Source organism: Coregonus clupeaformis, chromosome 26 (assembly GCF_020615455.1).
Source record: "Coregonus clupeaformis isolate EN_2021a chromosome 26, ASM2061545v1, whole genome shotgun sequence".
Taxonomy (NCBI): Eukaryota; Metazoa; Chordata; class Actinopteri; order Salmoniformes; family Salmonidae; genus Coregonus; species Coregonus clupeaformis.
Genome location: NC_059217.1, coordinates 11,435,472 through 11,452,231, shown reverse-complemented (window position 1 = coordinate 11,452,231; position 16,760 = coordinate 11,435,472). Strand labels below are relative to the sequence as shown.

The 16,760-nt window shown below is 40.0% G+C and overlaps 1 protein-coding gene across 2 annotated transcripts in view; it reads left to right on the top strand.

The window, feature by feature from the left end:
• Positions 1–15,758: 15,758 nt before the first annotated feature.
• LOC121540386 (cAMP-dependent protein kinase catalytic subunit beta) overlaps positions 15,759–16,760 on the top strand; it is a 42,103-nt gene continuing 41,101 nt past the window's right edge. For both annotated transcript variants that reach the window (XM_041849226.1, XM_041849225.1), the window contains exon 1: positions 15,759–16,128. In XM_041849226.1, the coding sequence (XP_041705160.1) occupies positions 16,083–16,128 (46 nt within the window). In that variant the 5' untranslated portion in view covers positions 15,759–16,082. The remainder of the gene's footprint in view (positions 16,129–16,760) is intronic.

Below are 16,760 nucleotides of genomic sequence, written 5' to 3'. Positions count from 1 at the left end.
TTGCAAATAAATTCATAAAAAATCCTACAATGTGATTTTCTGGAGAAAAAAATTCTCAATATTTCTGTCATAGTTGACGTGTACCTATGATGAAAATTACAGGCCTCTCTCATCTTTTTAAGTGGGAGAACTTGCACAATTGGTGGCTGACTAAATACTTTTTTCCCCCACTGTATATCAGAACATATTTGATGTACTCAAAGGTCCATTATTAGCATGTTTTAATTACTCTTATAAAAATGGTAGATTTTACAGGTACTCAACAAGAAGGTCTGCTTTCATTACTACTGAAATAGAACCCAGGTGGTAAGTATAAAGATCAAGTCCATAAAAAAAAACTGGAGGCCTCTTACACTTCAATGTTGTTGTAAGGTTCTGTATTTGTTTCCTTAGTTCACCTTTTGTTCTTGTACGTAACCCTGTTTCTTTGTGTTCTTGAACGTAGCCCTGTCTTTCATTTTTGTTCATTGATTTCACCTGTGTTAGTTACTTACCCGGTCTCATCAGCTCCTTATTTAGTTAAGTTCTTTCTGTTTGTGCTTTGTGAGGTATTGCTGTTTTGACTCTACTAAGCCTTTTTATAGCTCGTTTGTGAGAACCAGTTATAGCCTTCAGTCCTAGTTTTTGATTATCTTGCCTGTTTGCCTACCTGTGTATGACCATTGCCTGCCTGTGACCACGATTCCTGCCTTTTGCGAAGGCGAAATAAACACCTGCCGCGCTCTGTGCGTGAATCTACACATTTTTCTCCCTGAGTTTTCATTACAGTTGTGATGCGAAAATCCTGGCGAAATGCATAGCACATAGAATAAAAATGGTTTTACCAGATATTGTTCATCCTGATCAGACAGGCTTTTTACATGGACAATATATTGGAGATAATATACAACAATTACTTGAAACAATTGAACATTATGAAACATCAAAGATACCAGGCCTGGTCTTCATAGCAGATTTTGAATAGGCGTTTGATAAAGTACGACTAGAATTTATATATAAATACCTGGATTACTTTAATGGTTAAAATAAAAATGGAATGTTTTAAATCACAACATTCACTTAAAATGTACCTTACAAATAGCAGTGTTGGGCGATTTGGAAAGCCATAGTCAGTCAATAAATAATATAATAATACTTGTAGGAAAGGTTTACATCTTGTAGGAAAGGTTTTCACCCCACACCCCACATTCTGAAATTGCATTTTGTCCCCCCCCCCCACACACACAGTTTTATCATTGGAATGTGATTAAAAACGAGGCTACAGTGTGCTTTAGGACCATGCGGACGCCTCCGAGCAGTCGGTAGGCTGTTTGGAGTGTTTATCCGACTGGATAAAATAAATAATAATAATAACAATTATGTCCCCACCACACTTCTAAAACCAAGGTTGCACCTGTCGTAACGTGACTTTAATGTATGACTGTTATTTATCGAATCACCTATCTATGTTAAATTGTCACTCTATTAAATTAATCGTGTAACAATGAACTCATTAGGAATTTGGGGCACCACGGAATAAGTTGTTTAACGAGTTACCATCTCCCGAATTAAACTCTTAGAAGATATATATGGTATATATCGATAACAGTCACTTATTAAATAATTACCTCTCATCAGTCTCATTCTGAACATCGCATAATCCTTGAACCTTCAAGAACCCTAACCTTATGGATGAATCAGCAATACACAAATTGGCTTAATTATTTATTTACTAACTAACTAAATAATAACACAATATAAACACACACACACAGGTTATTGATTACTAACTTAATACAATGAAAACAGGTCCCTAGTGGACTGGACTAACAATAGCATGAATGCTTGGGTAGTGGAGGAATCAGAATGGAAGGGAGAGAGAGATTCAAACTATCGTGGTTACTTTGGAGACTATGCTCACAGTAATCATAATACTTATGCAACCTAATAACGCTCATTCGGATTAGAAATGCAACATGTATTTACGTGTTGCTGTCCTCGATAGTTGAGTTGATGATGTAGGACTCTGGTTTGCCCACCAGAGATCTCAATGTCCTTGGTAGAGTTTCTGGTCGTAGTGGTGGTTAAATTGGATACTTCAGATATACCAGCGGTTGTCGGAGAGGGATTGTCCTTTCCAACTCGTGTGTTTAGTGAAAGTTCTCTAGACGACTATACATGCCAGCTGCAGACTGAAATGATAAGGTCTAGTGCATTGTCTTCTTCTTCATCTCGTGTAGAGGTTGAGAGTTTCAGAGTTTCTCCATTTCAAACGTGTGGACTAACATCTCACGTTTTCTGGTCTTTCTGGTCTTGTAGAAATTCAACCATTTTAGAACGTTTAGCTCACGCTTCACTTCTGCTGGTCTGTAGAGTTTCAACCATTTTAAGCCGTGGGGCTTGCTGGTCTGGGTAGAAATTCAACCATTTGCAACATTTGGCTCACGCTTCACGTCTGCTGGTCTTCCTTTGGTAATGGATTTGTAGTTTTAAACCATTGTGTAATGTTTAGTTCACACTTCACGCTTCTTGGTCTGTAGAGTTTCAACCATTTGCATCGTTTAGCTCACACTTCACATCTGCTGGTCTAAAGGTTGATTTGTTTTTCAAGGCTTTTTATGCACTCAGGGTAAAAGGGGCGTTCCATCATGTTTACACAATCTCTGATGTCACTCGGGCCATGACTAGTCACTGTGCATAGTTTATATGAAAAACTATTATCTCATTAGAAGACTAAAATCACATTCCTATCTTCACCAAAATACTCTCATACTTAATAATATATTTTATACAACATTTAGATGTACACTTGATAGATAGAATATGTACACTTTCCTTAATGACATCACAAAATAATGAACAATATGACATGATTATTCTATAGATCCCTACTGACCGTTTCCCACATTCTGGGGATTTTTTTTTGGATGTTGCAGTCTTGGAAGGAAGACTTCCTTTGTCTCACAGGGAAATTATTTCTTCCCATACTAGAGACCAAAAGGAGTACTTTTCTGCAAACTATTTATGACCAGCTGTTAAGTCATAAAACTGGCCTTCCTGGGTGTTCAAACCTTTGCCTAGCAGGAATGTTTGATCCTCAACCCATGAGGGCAAGTCATGACATGCCTATGGTCTATGATGATAGGTGGGATGGGGTGAGAGTGGCTGAGGGGTGGGATTAAAGAGCTTTTGTTCGGTAATGTATTATTGTTATGTGATTGCTGTATACAAAAGTACCATGTATGTAAAATGTATGTATATGTAGCAGAAAAGCTGTATAAAACAGAAAAGATATGTGTCCTCCGAAGAGGGTGGATGGTGGATGGGGTTAATAAAAAATAAAAAAATAAAAAAGAAGGTTGCCGAACCGGAAGAAGATGTTGCTCCTATAGCCAAGTAGGGGTACTCTGTTCATCCTGGGACTCTCAATAGCTCTGGCTCTGGGACTCCTTTGGGCGTTAACAGACAACGGGCCGGAAGCAGGTGTAAGTACCGGTAATCTCTCCCTGTCTTCTCCGCCCCAGCAGGACATGATCCCCACTGCACATGTGGCCAATGAAATGAATCGCTCAAACTAATGGGTCTGTCAGCAGGCTCCAACCTCACTTAAATATGGTGTACCCCTGGTCTCTAATCCATTTGATGCTCAATCTACACAGAACAGAAATCGAAACGTAACATGTAAAGTGTTGGTCCTATGTTTCATGAGCTGAAATAAAAGATCCCAGAAATGTTCCATACGCACAAAAAGCGTATTTCTCTCCAATTTTGTACACACATTTGTTTACATCCCTGTTAGTGAGCATTTCTCCTTTGCCAAGATAGTTATTTCTCACATCTGCCACGGAGAACGAGAGCTCACAGTCCACGAGAGCAGTGGTGGCCCTGTGTTTTCCTCGAAGCGGGCGAATAAGGTGTTTAGCTTGTCTGGTAGCAAGACGTCTTAAGTGTCTGAAACGTGGCTTGTTTTCTCTTTATTATCCGTGATTGTCTGGAGTCCACATACATCTTGTGTCAGAGCCGTTGAATTGCAACTCCTCTTTGTCTCTGTACTGACGTTTTGCCTTTTTGATTGCCTTACAAAGGGCATAACTGGGTGTTTGTACTCAATCATATTCCCAGTCACCTTGCCATGGTTAAATGCAGTGGTTTGTGCTCTCAGTTTTGCGCGAATGCTGCCATCTAGCCAGGGTTTTTGGTTTGGATAGGTTTTAATCATCACAGTGGGAACAACATCGCCTATACACTATTCCTTACCACTGGTACTTCCTGTTTGAGTTTCTGCCTATAGGAAGGGAGGAGCAGAATGGAGGCGTGATCCGATATGCTGAAGGAAGGGCGGGGAAGGGCCTTGTAGCCGTCCCGGAAGGGAGAGTAGCAATGGTCAAGAGTTTTTGATGTGCGAGTGGCGCAGGCAATGTGTTGATAAATCTTTGGTAGCGTTTTCCTAAGATTTGCTTTATTATAGTCCCCAGCTACAATAAATGCGGACTCAGGATATGTGGTTTCCAGTTTAGTTCCTTGAGAGCCGTCATGGTATCGGCTTGAGGGGGAATATACACGGCTGTGACGATGACCGAAGAGAATGCTCTCGGGAGGTAATGCGGTGGGCATTTGATTGTGAGGGATTCTAGGTCGGGTGAACAAAAGGACTTGAGTTCCTGTACGTTACTACAATCACACCATAAGTAGTTAATCATGAAACATACACCTCCGCCTTTCTTTTTCCGAGAGAGTTTTTTATTCCTGTCTGCACAATTTACTGAGAACCCAGCTGGCTGTATGGATGGAGACAGTATATCCGGAGCGAGCCATGATTATGTGAAACAGAGTATGTTACAGTCCCTGATATCTCTCTGGAAGGAGATTCTTGCCCTAAGCTCGTCTACTTTATTGTCCAGGGACTGAACATTAGCGAGTAATGTAATCAGAAGTGGTGGAAGTCCACTCCAAATACTTCTTCTCCGCCGGCGGCGTCTTGGAGCAGTCTCTGGGATAAGTGGAATTGCCTTGGGGGGTACGAACAAAGGGTCTAACTCATGAAAGTCATATTTCTGGTCGAATTGCTGGTGAGTTGCCGGTGCCTTAATATCCAAAAGTTCTTTACGGCTGTATGTAATAGTGCAAAGGACGTTCTGAGCTAATAATGTGATAAATAACACACACAAAAACCAAAATATTGCGAAGTTGTTTAGGAGCCATGAACAGGGCAACCATGTCTATCGGTGCCATCTTGTACCGCTATGCATATTATCGATGTCAATTTGAATGCACAGAGATACCGTGACGAGATCCTGAGGCCCATTGTTGTGCCATTTATCTGCCGCCATCACCTCATGTTTCAGCATGATAATGAAAGTATTTGTTCAAAATTCCTGGAAACTGAACATGTCCCAGTTATACCATGGCCCTTATACTCACCAGACATGTCAACCATTGAGTATGTTTGGCATGCTCTGGATCGACGTGTACGACAGCGTATTCCAGTTCCAGCCAATATCCAGCAACTTCGCACAGCCATCGAAGAGGAGTGGGACAACATTCCACAGGCCACAATCAACAGCCTGATCAACTCTATGCAAAGGAGATGTGTCGCGCTGAATGAGGGAAATAGTGGTCACTCCAGATACTGACTGTGTTAGGCGGAGTGGAATAGGGGAACCCAAGAGCAGACTCAGACGAGGAGACTGGGATGAAGTAACCAAGGTATTTATTGAGACACAGGGGGAAGATGGAGTGCAGGTCAGGGGAAACTGCTGGAAACCAGGTGCGGAGGCTGCGGCTGGAGCGAGGGGGGTTGAGACAGGGTGAGCAGGTCCGGAGGGGAATCCAAGGGAGTAGTAGAGTGGGGAATGCTGGAGAGAGTCGCAGGATGACGAGACGTGGGAATGGAGACAGGGACCAGAGTCAGAGTGGGCAGAACTGTAGCGGAGAGGAAAACAGCATCAGGCAAGGAAAACAGGCACAACAGGATCTGAATAGTAACAAACGGCTAGAACCGTAGACTGACTGAGCAGAGATTACAATCTGGCAGTGTGGAAGTGGCAGGACTGAGTATTTGTAGAGGTCTTGATTATGGAACAGGTTGCAGCTGGTGGGGATCTGCTCTGACTCCGGCACACCTGTCTCTGCCCACACAATCACACACACACACAGAGAGAGCGAGGGAGAGGGAGAGAGTTCTCGGGGAGAGGCGGCAGGTCAAGGAGACACAGGATGAGCAGTAGAGGGCGTTGCAGGTGCAGATGTGACAGACTGGTTTTCTGATCCATGCCCCTATTTATTTTTTTCAGGTATCTGTGACTAACAGATCCATATCTGTATTCCCAGTCATGTGAAATCCATAAATTAGGGCCTAATGTATTTATTTCAATTGACTGATTTCATCATTTGATCTGTAATTTAGTAAAATCTTTGAAATTGTTGCATGTTGCGTTTATATTTTTGTTCAGTATATAACCACTGATTATTACTCTAGGTATAGTACATACCAATCTGATTCTGTGTATACTTCCTGGCAGAAGGCTACAATAAACTTGAAGATGAGTAAAAAAAAAGTATTGAATATAGTCGTTTTTACCTGCCCACATTCAACTTCTCTACCCCAACGAAACTGCTGGTAGTCGCTAGGTAACTAGGCTGTGTGTGTCTAACCTCTGAGATAGGAACTATTGAAGTGCGAACAAGTAAGTGCGATTTCGCTATCAAATGCGAACATGCTAATGCAGTTTGGGCAGTACTAAAGAAACCTAACAACCAGGTAGACCTGGTATTTGCAACTTCCTAAAAGGAGCTAGAACATGGAATTACACCTATTGCATGTGTGGGACCTCTGCCCCTATTTGCCTTACGTGTGCAGTATTTGGCTCAGAGTGCTGCACTTTTATCCCAGACAATGCTGATAACATCACTGACTTGACCTCCCACATTAAAATAAAAAATTGAAAAGCTAAAGCAGCCTGAAGAGTGGGGATGGAATTTGTTTGGGTGGCGCATGGATAATATAGGAATTATAATTTTGCAAGCTATACTGTTTGTGCTCTTCCTGTTCACTTACTTTAAATAAGTTATCATAAACTCTGTGTTAAAATCGTCCTTCCACTACATTTTGTATTAATAACTCAACAATAACTACATGATGTCTTCGCTTTGGTAGAGGTGTGTCCCTTTAGTGAGGAAGACTGCCCCTTAGGCGATGATAGTGCTTATTGCCATAGAAATGACGCTGACCCTTATGAAATATTTTAGAATGTTCAACTCCCCTGTGATTATTAAACGTATAAAACCCTATCTGACAGTGTATAAGGTATACAAAGGTTGGCTATGCTTATGGAACACCAAAGCATAAAAGGAGGAATTGATGGGGCAAAATGATTTTCTTACAGTCTAACGCTACAGTGAGGGAAAAAAGTATTTGATCCCCTGCTGATTTTGTACGTTTTCCCACTGACAAAGACATGATAAGTCTATAATTTTAATGGTAGGTTTATTTGAACAGTGAGAGACAGAATAACAACAACAAAAATCCAGAAAAACGCATGTCAAAAATGTTATGAATTGATTTGCACTTTAATGAGGGAAATAAGTATTTGACCCCTCTGCAAAACATGACAAACCCTTGTTGGCAATCACAGAGGTCAGACGTTTCTTGTAGTTGGCCACCAGGTTTGCACACATCTCAGGAGGGATTTTGTTCCAGTCTTTGCAGATCTTCTCCAAGTCATTAAGGTTTTGAGGCTGATGTTTGGCAACTTGAACCTTCAGCTCCCTCCACAGATTTTCTATGGGATTAAGGTCTGGAGACTGGCTAGGCCACTCCAGGACCTTAATGTGCTTCTTCTTGAGTCACTCCTTTGTTGCCTTGGCCGTGTGTTTTGGGTCATTGTCATGCTGGAATACCCAGCCACAACCCATTTTCAATGACCTGGCTGAGGGAAGGAGGTTCTCACCCAAGATTTGACGGTACATGGCCCATCCATCGTCCCTTTGATGCGGTGAAGTTGTCCTGTCCCCTTAGCAGAAAAACACCCCCAAAGCATAATGTTTCCACCTCTATGTTTGACGGTGGAAATTGTGTTCTTGGGGTCATAGGCAGCATTCCTCCTCCTCCAAACACGGCGAGTTGAGTTGATGCCAAAGAGCTCGATTTTGGTCTCATCTGACCACAACACTTTCACCCAGTTCTCCTCTGAATCATTCAGATGTTCATTGGCAAACTTCAGACGGCCCTGTATATGTGCTTTCTTGAGCAAGGGGACCTTGCGGGCGCTGTAGGATTTCAGTCCTTCACGGCGTACTGTGTTACCAATTGTTTTCTTGGTGACTATGGTCCCAGCTGCCTTGAGATCATTGACAAGATCCTCCCGTGTAGTTCTGGGCTGATTCCTCACTGTCCTCATGATCATTGCAACTCCACGAGGTGAGATCTTGCATGGAGCCCCAGGCCGAGGGAGATTGACAGTTATTATGTGTTTCTTCCATTTGCGAATAATCGCACCAACTGTTGTCACCATCTCACCATCTCACCAAGCTGCTTGGCGATGGTCTTGTAGCCCATTCCAGCCTTGTGTAGGTCTACAATCTTGTCCCTGACATCCCTGGAGAGCTCTTTGGTCTTGGCCATGGTGGAGAGTTTGGAATCTGATTGATTGATTGCTTCTGTGGACAGGTGTCTTTTATACAGGTAACAAGCTGAGATTAGGAGCACTCCCTTTAAGAGTGTGCTCCTAATCTCAGCTCGTTACCTGTATAAAAAACACCTGAGAGCCAGAAATCTTTCTGATTGAGAGGGGGTCAAATACTTATCTCCCTCATTAAAATGCAAATCAATTTATAACATTTTTGACATGCGTTTTTCTGGATTTTTTTGTTGTTATTCTGTCTCTCTCTGTTCAAATAAACCTACCATTAAAATGATAGACTGATCATGTCTTTGTCAGTGGGCAAACGTACAAAATCAGCAGGGGATCAAATACCTTTTTTTCCCTCACTGTACTGTATACATTTTATGGACACAGTCATACTTTACAATAATTATATTTTCTTTGTTTTTAGTCATGAACTTCCTCTACCCTCAACCTCTCCGATCATTTTCATGATGTCCATCCGGTTTGCTTCTATATGCCATATCTTTCTAGCTGTGCTCTTTCACAAAAGCTCTCAACCTATAACCTACAGTGGGGAGAAAAAGTATTTGATACACTGCTGATTTTGCAGGTTTTCCTACTTACAAAGCATGTAGAGGTCTGTAATTTTTATCATAGGTACACTTCAACTGTGAGAGACGGAATCTAAAACAAAAATCCAGAAAATCACATTGTATGATTTTTAAATTATTCATTTGCATTTTATTGCATGACATAAGTATTTCATACATCAGAAAAGCAGAACTTAATATTTGGTACAGAAACATTTGTTTGCAATTACAGAGATCATACGTTTCCTGTAGGTCTTGACCAGGTTTGCACACACTGCAGCAGGGATTTTGGCCCACTCCTCCATACAGACCTTCTCCAGATCCTTCAGGTTTCGGGGCTGTCGCTGGGCAATACGGACTTTCAGCTCCCTCCAAAGATGTTCTATTGGGTTCAGGTCTGGAGACTGGCTAGGCCACTCCAGGACCTTGAGATGCTTCTTACGGAGCCACTCCTTAGTTGCCCTGGCTGTGTGTTTCGGGTCGTTGTCATGCTGGAAGACCCAGCCACGACCCATCTTCAATGCTCTTACTGAGGGAAGAAGGTTGTTGGCCAAGATCTCGCGATACATGGCCCCATCCATCCTCCCCTCAATACGGTGCAGTCGTCCTGTCCCCTTTGCAGAAAAGCATCCCCAAATAATGATTTTTCCACCTCCATGCTTCACAGTTGGGATGGTGTTCTTGGGGTTGTACTCATCCTTCTTCTTCCTCCAAACACGGCGAGTGGAGTTTAGACCAAAAAGCTATATTTTTGTCTCATCAGACCACATGACCTTCTCCCATTCCTCCTCTGGATCATCCAGATGGTCAATGGCAAACTTCAGACGGGCCTGGACATGCGCTGGCTTGAGCAGGGGGACCTTGTGTGCGCTGCAGGATTTTAATCCATGATGGCGTAGATGTGTTACTAATGGTTTTCTTTGAGTCTGTGGTCCCAGCTCTCTTCAGGTCATTGACCAGGTCCTGCCGTGTAGTTCTGGGCTGATCCCTCACCTTCCTCATGATCATTGATGCCACACGAGGTGAGATCTTGCATGGAGCCCCAGACCGAGGGTGATTGACCGTCATCTTGAACTTCTTCCATTTTCTAATAATTGCGCCAACAGTTGTTGCCTTCTCACCAAGCTGATTGCCTATTGTCCTGTAGCCCATCCCAGCCTTGTGCAAGTCTACAATTGTATCCCTGATGTCCTTACACAGCTTTCTGGTCTTGGCCATTGTGGAGAGGTTTGAGTCTGTTTGATTGAGTGTGTGGACAGGTGTCTTTTATACAGGTAAGGAGTTCAAACAGGTGCAGTTAATAAAGGTAATGAGTGGAGAACAGGAGGGCTTCTTAAAGAAAAACTAACAGGTCTGTGAGAGCCGGAATTCTTACTGGTTGGAAGGTGATCAAATACTTATGTCATGCAATAAAATGCAAATGAATTACTTAAAAATCATACAATGTGATTTTCTGGATTTTTGTTTTAGATTCCGTCTCTCACAGTTGAAGTGTACCTATGATAAAAATTACAGACCTCTACATGCTTTGTAAGTAGGAAAACCTGCAAAATCGGCAGTGTATCAAATACTTGTTCTCCCCACTGTTTATACTTATTTTGGACACAGTATGCTTTACATTAGTTATGTTGTTGTTATTGATTGTTGTTAATTGTTATTGGTCCCATCCTTCAGCTCCGTTTCGCATCTCCCATCTATCTCTTAACACCATCCAGAGTGGACTTATATTTTTCAACTGTACTGTGATGTTTCACAAAAGTTCTGAACTCTTCTATAAATAAACATTTTTGCTAAAAGTATTATTATATTATTGATCGATTGACTATAACTTTTCAGATCACCCAGTAGTGCTATCTGCAGGGTTAGCTCCAGGTAAATATTGCAATCCTTCAGCCATTCCTGGACCTGTGTCCAAAAACAAGCTACAAATTGGAGAGTACCAAAACAAATGATCTAATGAGTCTGTCTCTTCGCAGCAAAATCTGCAGAGCTGGGAAGATTGTATCCCTCATACAAATAACATTCTATTGGTAGCAAAAATGTTGTATAATAATTTAAATTGAAAAATTCTAAGTTTTGAATCCGGTGTTGTTTTGCGTATCAGTTCATAAACACTATGCCATGGATTCGGTATGTCAAAATTCTCTTCCCAACTATTTTGCAATCCATATGGGACGGCTGTCAAACCTCTGGTCCTCAAATGAAACTGGTATACTTTTTTATTTATTACAATTTTCTTTAACCAATTATGGTCTTTAATGCAGGGCCGACAGACAAGTTCTTTACTTTTTCCCTCTTCCACTTTCCTCTTCCATTTTTGCGGTAATGCTGCAATTATTTGGTTGTAATTTTGGGTAGAGCAGACATTTCCATATGTTTTTGTTAGCTGCATGTGTGACATAACTCCACCAGTCCTACCTATAATATAATTTAGGAAGATTATACATTTTATAAACATTTTTCAAAAAATTATGGTTTTTTATCAATTAGTATATTTGAGTTTAACCACAATATTTGTTGCATTATTTGTTCTGTCGTTTCTGGAGGATTAAATTAAAATTGCAACCAACTTTTTGTGGCTTGTTTTAGAACTAGTGATATTTGGGAGATGATTTCCTTTTCAAATAACTGAAAGTGAGAGGTTGTAATCTGAATAAAGGGGAAAAGGCCATTCTTGAACATGGGGTGAGACAATCTTACTAATTTGCTAGAGAACCAGTTCGGATTTAAGTATAACTTGTGTATGACTGAAGCTTTTAGTGATAGGTCTAATGCTTTAATATTTAACAATATCTGTCCTCCGAATTCTTATTAATTATATAAATAGGCCTGTTTAATTTTGTCTGGCTTGCCGTTCCAAATCAAATGGAATCTGTTTTCCTCATATAATTAAAAAAACTTTTCGCTAGGCGTAGGCAAGACCATAAGCAAAAGGTAAACTGGGATAATACTAAAGAGATGATCAGGGTGATTTTTCCACAAATAGACAAGTATTTACCTTTCCATAGTAGCAAGATCTTGCTAACTTTCTATTAAAATGTATTGGAGTGAGATCATGTATTTAATTTGGGATATGTATTCCGACTATATCCAAATCACCATCAGCCCATTTTTTTGGTAAACTACATGGTAATGTAAAAAAAATATTTTTTAGTGATCCAATACGTATGATAGTACATTTATCATAATTTGATTGTAATCCAGAGAGGTTAGAAATGTCTCTAGATCCTCTATGAGGCTGTGGGGGGATTCAAGTTGTGGATTTAAAATAAAACATGAATCATCAGCGTACAATGACACCTTTGTTTTTAAGCCGTGGATTTCTAATCCCTTGATATTATTGTTGGATCTGATTTTAATAGCTAACATTTCGATGGCCATAATAAATAGATATGACGATTGTGGACAACCTTGTTTTACTCCTCTTGACAGTTTAAAACTTTCTGAGAAATAGCCATGATTTACTATTTTACACCTAGGGTTACATGATTTTAACCCATTTTATAAGAGATTCTCCAAACTTGAAATGCTCCAGCCATTTATATATAAACTCCAGTCGTACTTTATCAAATGCCTTTTCAAAGTCTGCTATGAATAGCAGGCCTGGTTTCCCAGATTTTTCATAGTGTTCTATTTTTTCCACTACTTGCTTATACTATCTCCAATGTATCGTCCATGTAAATAACCTGTCTGATTAGAATTAATAATGTCTGACAATATCCAACCCTGGAGTCTTGAATTGCAGCCAGAAGTTCCTCCTTTGTAATTTCACCTTCACATGAGTCTTTCTGTATGGCTGTTAATTTTACATTATCAACAGAAAAAAATCCTTACAATTAGATTCAGTTAGAGGAGATGGAGGCGATTGAAACGAAAACATATGCTTAAAATACTTTGCTACCTCCTTCAAAATATAATTTGGTGAATCATTGGTGACTCCGTCATTTGTAACCAGTTACAGTAAATTATTTTTGGTAGCATTTCTAAGTTGAAGATAAAAAAATAATTTGGTGTATGTTTCCCCATATTCCATCCAGTTTGCTTTATTTTTTATAATATATTACACTTGATTTTTCTTGAATAAGTTTCTCCATTTATTTTTGTTTTTCTTCTAATTTATTCTGAGCCTCTATGTTACAGTTTTTATTGCTATCTATCTGTTCTGTTAGACCTTATATTTGCTTTGTTAGTATGGACTCTTTTGACCTAAATTGCTTTTGTTTTAGAGATGAGTACTGAATTGCAACAGTAATATAGGCACATTTAAAAGTGTCCCATACAATAAGGGGATTTGCTCTACCTATGTAATGTCAGAAAAATACAGTTATAAATTCCTCTGTCCTAGTTAAAAACAAATTGCTTTTGTTTTAGAGATGAGTACTGAATTGCAAGGCCTCTAAAGGCACATTTAAAGTGTCCCATACAATAAGGGGATTTGCTGTACCTATGTAATGTCGGAAAAATACAGTTAGAAATTCCTATGTTCTAGTTAAAATCAAGTTATCATCCAATTGGCTTTGATTAAATTTCCAATATCCTCACCCACGTGGAAATTCAGTAAGTGTAATGGATATGCCAATTATATGGTCCGACCGCATTCTGTCTCCTATTAACACTTTTTAAACTTTTGGTGCCAACGAGAATGACATAAGAAAGAAGTCAAGACGACTAGATTGATTGAGTCTCCGCCATGTATATCTCACTAGGTCAGGATATTTAAGCCTCCATATATCCACTAGTTCTAATGTATCCATGACATTCATGATTTCCTTAAGAGCATGAGGGTGATAGTTTGTAGTGAGATTTCCTTTATGGTCCATTGAGCTATTTAAAACAGTATTATAATCTCCCACCATAATAATACAGGGTTGATAATTTATTATATATAGTGTCAAAGAAGCGTGGATCATCATTATTTGGTCCATAAAGGTTAATGAGCTATATCTGTTTATGGTCCAATAACATATTTAAAATCATCCATCTACCTTGTAGATCTGTTTGGACAATTTGCACATTCGGATCAAAATGACTGTTCATTTATATCATCACCCCTTTTGAGTTTCTTTGCCCATGGGAGAAGTATATTCCCCACAATTTGCTTTATACAGTTGAAGTCGGAAGTTTACATACACTTAGGTTGGAGTCATTAAAACTCGTTTTTCAACCACTCCACAAATTTCTTGTTAACAAACTATAGTTTTGGCAAGTCAGGTTAGGACATCTACTTTGTAAATGACACAAGTAATTCTTCTAACAATTGTTTACAGACAGATTATTTCACTTATAATTCACTGTATCACAATTCCAGTGGGTCAGAAGTTTACATACACTAAATTGACTGTGCCTTTAAACAGCTGGAAAATTACAGAAAATGATGTCATGGCTTTAGAAGCTTCTGATAGGCTAATTGACATCATTTGAGTCAATTGGAGGTGTACCTTCAAACTCAGTGCCTCTTTGCTTGACATCATGGGAAAATCAAAAGAAATCAGCCAAGACCTCAGAATTTTTTTTGAGACCTCCACAAGTCTGGTTCATCCTTGGGAGCAACTTCCAAACACCTGAAGGTACCACGTTCATCTGTACAAACAATAGTACACAAGTATAAACACCATGGGACCACGCAGCTGTCATACTGCTCAGGAAGGAGATGCATACTGTCTCCTAGAGATGGACGTACTTTGGTGCGAAAAGTGCAAATCAATCCCAGAACAACAGCAAAGGACCTTGTAAAGATGCTGGAGGAAAAAAGGTACAAAAGTATCTACATCCACAGTAAAACGAGTCCTATATCGACATAACCTGAAAGGCCACTCAGCAAGGAAGAAGCCACTGCTCCAAAACCGCCATAAAAAAGCCAGGCTAGGGTTTGCAACTGCACATGGGGACAAAGATCGTACTTTTTGGAGAAATGTCCTCTGGTCTGATGAAACAAAAATGGAACTGTTTGGCCATAATAACCATTGTTATGTTTGGAGGAAAAAGGGACGCTTGCAAGCTGAAGAACACCATCCCAACCTTGAATGCTACCAAATACAAATGGAGTGTATGTAAACTTCTGACCCACTGGGAATGTGATGAATGAAATAAAAGCTGAAATAAATAATTTTCTCTACTATTATTCTGACATTTCACATTCTTAAAATAAAGTGGTGATCCTAATTGACCTAAACATTTTACTAGGATTAAATGTCAGGAATTGTGAAAAACTGAGTTTAAATGTATTTGGCTAAGGTGCATGTAAACTTCCGACTTCAACTGTATATACTGTGTTCTGTTCTACTGTACCTTAATCTATGCCACTCAGACATTGCTCGTCCTAATATTTATTAATTCCATTATTTTACTTTTAGATTTGTGTGTATTGTTGTGAATTGTTACATATTACTGCGCTGTTGGAGCTAGAAACACAAGCATTTCAATACATCTGCATATAGGTCTGCTAAACATGTGTATGTGACCAATAAATTTTTATTTGATTTTTAGAGTGCTCTATCTAACTCTAAGGGGGTAAATTCCCACCTGGTTACGAACGCAGGAACTGAAGTGAGAAGGAATTCGTCATTTCCGGTGTGTGCAAAGATATTAGTTATATATATTTTTTGTTTTTGCTGGTGGTGGCATCAGTGGAACAACAGACTGAGGTGAAAAGCCTGAATATGTCAGTGATACAGAGTTGTTTCGCTATTTGCATCTAATGATAAAGTCAACTGCAAAAAACAAAAAGGGGTTGTCAGAACACGGCAGTACAACAAACATAATGTATGTTAGTTCGACAGCCAGCTAGCTAAAAAGCTGAACATTTCATAGCTGGCTGAAGACGGGTAGCTTGCTAAATAACGGAGGGGACCCCTCAACATTATCATCGCTTTAGCTAGATACATCGCCGTGTCTTTCTTTTAGTACGATGGGAAACGCTGCTACAGCCAAGAAAGGCAGCGAACAAGAGAGCGGTAAGTGATGATTGCTATCTCGCTTGCAACGCGATCTAGCTAGCTGGTTAGTTATTTTGAGAGCCATGTTGATAAGAGATTGAGGGCTAACGTTAGGGGACGAACTGGCTTAGCGAACATAACTAGCAACACTAACAGTGCGCTAACGTTAGTTATCACATTGAAAGCTAGCTAGATGATACTGCCGTTGTACGACCAGCGGTGCAAGTCGGGGGAGGGAGGGCAAACCCTCATTAAGTTGTGTTTGAGTTACTAACTAAACCTTTTTGCAAAGTGTCAGACAGTAAAGAACCTGTTTAATGTTGCTCTTCACAGCGACGAAGACCCTGGCTGTCCAGCTAGCGGTCTTCTGTCAAACCTTTAGTTGGCTAACGTTGGCTAGCCAGTAACAGCTAACTAGCAGTTTTCCGCTACTGGCTAACTTAACATTATCGCCAGATGGAGGCCTGTTTGATGATCTACTAGCTAGCTAGCTAGATGTGAACGGTGTTTATTTTCAGACCTAGTTAGCTAAACGTTAACATTGTTGGACTACTAACGTTAGCTTTATGGAGCCCTCATACGTTTGAGCTTGTTTAACGTTAGCTACTAGGCCTAATTTATTATGCGACTGCTTTTATTAAAAATGTGGT